General features: G+C 32.7%; 1 protein-coding gene across 2 annotated transcripts in view; it reads left to right on the forward strand.

Annotated features, from left to right (window-relative positions):
- The first annotated feature begins 6,282 nt into the window (after positions 1-6,282).
- The window catches only part of LOC125027104 (putative neutral sphingomyelinase), a 32,506-nt gene continuing 30,212 nt past the window's right edge, over positions 6,283-8,576 (forward strand). Inside the window, exons 1-2 of one of the 2 annotated variants that reach the window (XM_047615928.1) lie at positions 6,348-6,381; positions 7,251-7,310. In XM_047615928.1, the coding sequence (XP_047471884.1) occupies positions 7,290-7,310 (21 nt within the window). In that variant the 5' untranslated portion in view covers positions 6,348-6,381; positions 7,251-7,289. Of the gene's footprint in view, positions 6,382-7,250; positions 7,311-8,576 lie in introns of both variants that reach the window. The other variant, XM_047615927.1, reaches the window with a different exon arrangement.

The raw sequence follows: 8,576 nt of genomic DNA on the forward strand, positions 1-8,576 counted from the left end.
TAGAGAGAAAGAAAGAAAGGAAGAAAGAAAGAAATAAAACATCTCAGCATTGCACGATCCATATCAAAATGCAGTATTGCCACTTGCTCCACATAAAGAGACAGCGCCTGGGGCTACGAGGGTATACATTTAAGCCTCCCATTCATTAATCCAATATCAGGTGACGTCACGAGAGCACCTGGACACAAGGGGATTATTCCTGTGCCCTGGTCCTTGTAGGTGAGAGGAATCAAAACAGCTGATGTCGTAGAAGCAGCAGCGACGTGTCACGTGGTCTGTATAGAGATGGAGGCTCTGTAACTATTCATTGGGGCTGGCGCGGTGGTTATGACTCGAGAGTAATAACAATAACGCCGTTACTAAGTACGAGAGCAGGGATAACGGAAGTAGTTGATATTATAATCACGTGATTTTTGTAATGTGTATGGTGCGTGATGAGTAATGAGTATGATAATTGTTGTTGTTGTTGTTACTATTAGTATTTTCATCATCTTTGTTATTATTATTATTACCATCATCATCATCATAATGTTAATAGTGATTAGAATTATTATAATTATCTTTGTCATTTATATTATCATTATTATTATTATTATTGATATTATGATTTTTAATTTTGTTTTTATTATTATCATTATTATTTTCAACTTATGATTATAATGCTGGTGCTGACCTATGGACAACTATTATCATCATTATCATAATTCATCATTGATATTACATCGACTCCCTATCAAACCCGTTACCAATATCCTTGCCATCTACATATTGTAGATATAAAGTGCCTACATTAACTACACATTTCGGTGTTGTTCTTAGCCCTAAGCTACATTAATTTTGATAATCATAAAATTTGTAATTATAATTTTATTTTTATATTTTTTTCTTAACGTCTTTGGTCATTTAAGTCTCGATTATTATAAAGATTATAGGGGAGGGGTGAATAGAACGTGTGTCCACCTGTACCAGATCCTGCCATGATGAATATAAAGGTGATACGTCTTTCTTGGTGAGACGCATCAAGTATTCTGACAGGCAGCACTCGTGACTCAGGTGAGCAGTTGTGGAGCGTGTGGCGAGGATGATTATTGTGTTATATTCCTGAGACTCCTCTGATTGTCTCCGTAGTATCTTGGCACTGGTATTGCTGTCCATGCCCGATTGGATGCCCTTCCTTAGATCGACCGCTGAGGAAGGCGGCTTCACGACTTTCATGCAGTTTGTAGCTATGCAAAGGAAACTTTGTGTATTTATCGGATTCATTTCAGTTTGAATCACCGAGTAATCTGTTTCGGAATTTTTTGCAACATCCTTCGTTATTTTGTATTACAAAAATAAGAAGTGTTTGGTATAATATTCGTTATTGTATAGTCGTAGTTCACATAAAAGGACATTGTCTACAGGAAATTAGAACGTGTTTGTATGCAAAACAGCTGCATAACTGTAAGTGTTGTCTGAAAATAGTTCACAGGATGGGATACTGTACTTCTCCGACGTGTTTATAAGAGACACATGAGCGAAAACGATTTTCCAATAGTCTTGAAAAAAAAGGAAAGTTAAATAAGCACCTTCAAACTTGTGACTAATATTCTTTTCATATTTTTCTGATAAGCCTTGCGTGAAATTTATACACTAAACAGACCAACATTATGATAACATGATTTACCTCACATCATATCCGCAAACCAAACACTTAAATCTTTATTCACATACATTTCATACTTAACAAATTCACCACCATTTCAAGTTCTGGTTAATAAAATAAATAATCTCATGTTACCTGGAAGTCCTCGGAGAATAGCTCGTCTCCTACTTCACTGCAACGCTATTAACATTCCTCTCGCCTCCAAAAGAAAAACAGTTATTCCTGTGTAACGTAAAAGTTTCTTAAAAAAAGGAGGAAAATGCCGCGATACAAAGAAAACACCGTGTGAGCTCACTGCTAACGAAATTTCTACAGTGTATTGATCATGGGTCGAGTCCACTAAGGCAGCCTTAAGTTCTTGTTCACACAGGGCTTATGACTCGAAGTTAAAACTCTCTGGTTGATACACACAGGCCTTTTATAATAACTAAAAAAATAAGTACAAAGTCCATATAAGACTTCGATAGTCGGCCGTTTGCGAGGTTATTGAATACAGAAAATTAATTACGATGTGATGTAAAACGAAGGGCATATATTAATATATATATACACATACATATATATATATATACATATATATATGTATATACATACATATATATATATATATATATATATGATTGATGGTAGAAGGTAATTAAGATAATGGTGTAGTAGTGATGATAAAGGTGGTGATGATGGCAATAATGATGATAATGATGTTAATTACAACAGCAGCAATAAGAAAAATAATGATGATGATGGTGACATTGATATTGATAATGATAGTACTATTACCACTTATGATAATAATACTAATAATAGTCATAATGGTGATGAAGATACCAACAACAATAATATTGATAAAAATGATAATGATAATAATAATGATGATGATGATCACCTTCATTATCATTACTATAAATGCTAATAGTAATAATGCTGGTCATAATGAAAGCTGTTCTCGTTCCAGAGCAGGACCAAGAGAGGTGGACTGTACTAAATACGATGTCTAAGAGATAATTCATAATCTGAAATAAAAATTATGATTATTATTATTATCATTGGAATTCTTATTATAATAATGATAATTATCATCATCATCATTACTATTATTCTGATTATCATTATTGTTATTATTATTATTTTATCATTATTATTGTTATTGTTATTGTTATCATTATTATTATTGTTGTTGTTGTTGTTGTTGTTTGATATTGTTTTTATCATTATTATTATTATTATCATATCATTATTATTATTATTATTATCATCATCATCACTATTATCATTAGCATCATCATCATTATTATCATTATTATTATCATTATTGTTACTAGTATCTTTATTATTATCATTATTATTATTCTTATCCTTATTATCATAATCATCATCATCATCGTCAACAGTATCATCATTATCATTATTATTATTATAACCTCAATGCTGACAAACGACAACATAATATGACCTGTAAATACTTAGGATTTCAGTTTATTTGGGCAACATAACGAGGTCAAAAAATGTATCGTAATTTGATATCGTATCCGTGCATTAACTGTGAATTAACAAGGTTTACGTACATCCATTAACCTCAATTGGAGATAATCATTCACTGTGCGAATTGTCATATAGTTATGCGTAGATCATATAATTTAATTTGATTGTCATAATAAATAGTCATGAAGTTGTTGACTATAATACATCATAATAAGAAATCTAGATGTACATATTTATCTCTACACACACATAGCAGTTATACATCTATATCTGCATCAGTCTACCTGCCTATCCATCTATCTATATATGCTTATGTATGTAAATATATATTTATATATATGTATATATACATGTATATACATACATACATATATATGTATAAATATATATATACACATACATACATGCATGCATACATATGTGTGTGTGTGTGCGCGCGTGTGTGTGCGTAATTGTGTTTCTGTGTCTATAGAAAAAAAAAAAACAAAAAAACAGATGGATGGATATATATATATGCACACACACACACACACACACATATATATATATATATACATACATATATATACATATATACACATACATATACATACATATATAGATATAAGTATTAATATAAACATATATATATATATAAACACATATATATGTGTGTGTGTGTGTGCAGGATTAGTATGTGTTATTAGTCCGGTTTCTATAGTGCGACAGCTGTTTCTCACTAAGACCTTAGACACCAAAATAACAGAACTGATAATGAAAATCATCTCACCCGCATAGTCATGAAAACGGTAACGTAATTAAGTAAAATTGCCAGACAGCCTTCAATTTGGTCTAAAGGGAAAAAAAAAGCGAAAAAAGAAACCATGCAATAATTTTGACAGACTTCCAAAAATAGACATTACAGTGTTTCAAAGCCTCACATTTCGGCGAATGCAACCACGTGTTCCAAGCACCGAGCCAGCGGCTTCGTTCAGACAGAAGCAACGAAATAAAACTCCAAAGCGATTTTAGCCTAATTTAATGTATGGAATATAAATGTTGAACGTATAGTCAACTTAAAATCATCTTTATAGGATATGAGCGGGGTTTGATAAAAATAATTCAGTCCCTGTAAGCACGTAGGGTTAGTTAAGTGGTTCAAAATCGATTAAAAGTAACTCAGTTCCCTTGCTTATCTTCAAATCAATTATCAGTTTTGGGGATATAAGGTATGTGTGTGTAAGTACGTATATGTATATATACATGTATAAATATTATATATATATATATTTAGATGGATAAATATATATATACATATATATATATATATATAAATATGTATACATATAAACATTTATATATACATATATATAAACATTTATATGTACATATTTATATAAATATTTATATATAGACATGTATATATATGAATATAAATAAATATGTATATTTATAGGTATATGAATATAAATATATATTTATATAAATGGATATATATATATATGTGTATTATATATATATATATATATATATATATATATATATATATTATGTCTATTACTGTATAAATTTCCATGAACATAATGTATGTACATATTTTTTTTATTTTCGAAGAAGATCCTGAAACTACGAAGGAGCGTCATTAAAGGGATTGAGAGGAAAGAGCTGGGGGAGGAAGGGAAGGTTCCCAATGACCTGCATGAGGGGATCATCCACCACGCACGCGCCCTCTGTTGCAATGTGATGGATTTCAGGTAGGGCCATGTACCCACCCGCCATGAGCAAGCTTGCGACATTTACCGGAGACGTATCTTATTGATTGGCGAAAGGAGGTGTAGAGTTAGGTAGAAACCACTTATTAGGTATTTTTGTGTGTGGAAAAAACTTGGAAATAATGATTTTCAGTTTCACTCGTGTAAGTTTTAGTTTGACTTGATCACTTCTTGCTATATTGATTATTAGTATGTGTGTGTGCGTGCGTGTGTCTGTCTCGGTATGTTTGTGAGTTTGTTGGCGTATGTGTTTGTATTACTACAGTCATCTATATATATGCTTTTTGTTGTCTGATGCATTTTTATGAGTGTAATTCACTGATCATATTGTATGTTTCGTGTGAGAGTATTGTTTATTAACTTACATGCTTCTAACGGCTGGAATGTATTCGATAGTTAGCTCCCTGCGCCTGTACGTGAGCGCGTTGACTGTCGCCCACACTTGACCGAAGTGTTGCGATAATAACCTTGATATGCAACGTCAGTGTTTTCCACTTACAATTACAGAGAGTTGTAAGTTTTGATGTTTTATGGAATTCCTTATGACAGATTTTTAAATTATAGAGGCAGATAATCCTTCTCTGTTTACCTTAGCTCCGATACGATAATATGCAATAGTGTTATCAGTTGATAGCACAAAAACACATTCTCTCTCTCTCTCTCTCCCTCTCTCTCTCATTCTCTCTCTCTCTCGCTCATTTTCTCTCTCTCTCTCTCTCTCTCTCTCTCTCTCTCTCTCTCTCTCTCTCTCTCTCTCTCTCTCTCTCTCTCTTTATTCTCTCTCTTTATTCTCTCTCTCTCTCTCTCTCTCTCTCTCTCTCTCTCTCTCTCTCTCTCTCTCTCTCTCTCTCTCTCTCTCTCTCTCTCTCTCTCTCTCTCTCTCTCTCTCTCTCTCTCTCTCTCTCTCTCTCTCTCTCTCTAACAAACAACAAACAAACAAACAAACAAACAATATAGATATACATATATATGTATATATATACACATTCATACATACAAATAACGCTCACCCGTGCGCGTGTTTACGGGAAATATAATGCAATACAGCAATTTCCGTTTCCAGAAACCTTGCTTTTAAAGTAGTAAATTAAGTAAGAAGCCAAGATCAACTTTTCAAGGAACGGAGAATACGTAAAATATTTTACTTTTTTGATGGATTATGATGTAAAACATGTATCCTCCCCCTTCTTTCTTCCTCTCTGTCCCTCACTCTTCCATCATCATATATGTTTACGTGCTCATATATATGCCCCTATGTAGACAGACATACATAAACACACTCACCAAACAACATTACTAACCTTCTACCTTCTCGTTTTATAATCTAATCCCACTCAAAAGACTAATTTCGTCACCAAAAAAAACCGTCACTATCAGCCTCAACCTATAAATAAGTTTCCCCTCCGTCGCCCATCGTTCTCAATGGCCGGGGAGCGAGAGCAAGGAGGCGCCGGTGCCAGTGCAGAGGCGACCAGGCAGGAGGTGTCAACAGAGGCAGTGGTTGAAGTACGTGGTGTTGTAGCATTCTGTAGTAGTTGTAGTAGTAGTAATACTGGTAGTAGCTGTAGTGGTAGTTGCGGGAGGTGTTGTGATTGGTTTTAGTGGTTGTTATATCACGGGAGTGGTACTAGTTTTGGGAATTGTGGGTTGTAGTATTGGTTGTAGTGTTGTAGTGGTTGTTACAGTTGTACTCTTGCAGGGATGCTGGTGGTTGTGTGATTGGATGGACTGTAGGTAGAAGGGGGTTATGTTGGGAATTCTTATTTTATTTGTGTGTGTGTGTGGTAATTTGCCCGAGGTTCGTATGGCAGTGAAGTTTGTGCGTATTGTAATAGGAGTATTATTAAGGAATGTTAAGTGCTTGAGAAAATACTCAGGGATGCTCTTATCTTGATTTTTTTTTTACCCAACATACCAAACACATCTCTACTATTTATTTAAAGGGATGTACATCTATGTTAAGTATATTCTTGTTTTATAATTCTTTAATAGTATGTGATGTAAAATAATATTCTTAATATGGGAATGTTTTATAGATATGATGGTACCTCTATGATATGCCAATCAAGAAGCTATTGTATTCACAGAATTGCCAGTGCACAAAGAGAAAGAAAGAATTGCAGTGAACTGTTTTTAAAGTTTTTAATCAAACATAATTTTTTTTTTACTCACAGGGAATTGCATATGATGAGTTAAAATGCTTCTCAGTAGTGCATTTTTGTTAGGTATTTAATAATAAACTGTATTTTATCAAGTGATACTATTAGATGACTGTTGAATTTGCAGTATGACTTTTTGACATAGTGTTTTTATTGTTAGTTACCCTGTTTGATAAATCTTACTGTTGTACTCATGCAATATATAAATTACAACAGTTGCTGATAGATTGTGGAGACCTTTCAAGATAATTGAAAATGTGGCTACAATCAGAAAAAGTAAGTCAAGAGTAAAGAGGACAATTTTTTTTTACAGTGTGACAGCACTTGCAGTTGGTAGCTACATTCACATTGAAAAGATTGAGCACAGTCCATATTTTCCTATTGACATTTTTTTTTGCTTTTTTTTTTCTAATATCCTTGTATTTTTTTTGATTGCCCCTCTTACACCTGCACTCGCAACTGCTATGCAATAGCTATTTATCAGTTACAATATGTTCTCCAAGGAATACCTTTGTTATTTAGTAGTTTTTTAAATATTTTGTGAGCAGTACAGGCAATTGATAATTATTACCTGGTAGATTTTATAAATATATGGGTCTGGCAAATTGAGTTTTACTTATTTAGCCAAAAGTGACATTGATCTCATACCTGTAATAGTCACAAAGAATAATTAATGAAAGAAAAGCTATCTGTTCTTTAGATGATTTGGATTTAATCTAATGATATGTGATGTATAGATCACACAAATGATTCTGAACCCATGTTTATGTGCACTTAAATGCAAATGCAGTGTTTTGAATTCATCATAATTACATTGGTACATATATTTGCATTCCTTTTGATACCTATTCTTATGTAAAACAAAAATTGCATTTTTCTATGGAATTACTGTGATAATGTTATACTGTCTCATGCAAAACTATTCCAGAGAAATATTCTTTAACTTGAATTAACCATGATAAGAAAATATTGAAAATTAATAGTATTTCTCCTTTTTTATCACCATTTGATTTTATAATGGCCATTACTGCATTTTAATCATAATTGAGTGACTTGCAAATTCCCACATCACTCTAAGCTGCAGATTCTCATGTCTTTACAAGACACAGATTTTGTCACTTTCAAGAGAAGGATCAATAGCACCTCAGGCTGTAACTTCTTTGTCCTAAATGGAGTGTAAACTCTTTGAAGCTGAACAATAACTATAGGAGATAACATTATAAACAATACAGAAAATATGTATGGATTCTATGATTTAAAGCTGATATAACCAAGAGTATAACCAAGAGCAAATGGATGTATAGCAGTGTATTTTGATTTTATTGAATTTGAATACTGATACCAATGATTATAATTTAAACAATATTGAATTCTTTAGCAATACAATCTGTCTGTGTTTGAAAACAAAAGGTGGTGAAAAAACAACAGGAAAATACAGTCATCCAGAAGAATTAATCCTTTCCATAATTGTTGAACTAGAACAATATAAGCTGTGGGTTGAATAAAAGAGGATAATTATTGAACTCCCAGTGAGATAAAACT

Source organism: Penaeus chinensis, chromosome 7 (assembly GCF_019202785.1).
Source record: "Penaeus chinensis breed Huanghai No. 1 chromosome 7, ASM1920278v2, whole genome shotgun sequence".
Lineage (NCBI taxonomy): Eukaryota > Metazoa > Arthropoda > Malacostraca > Decapoda > Penaeidae > Penaeus > Penaeus chinensis.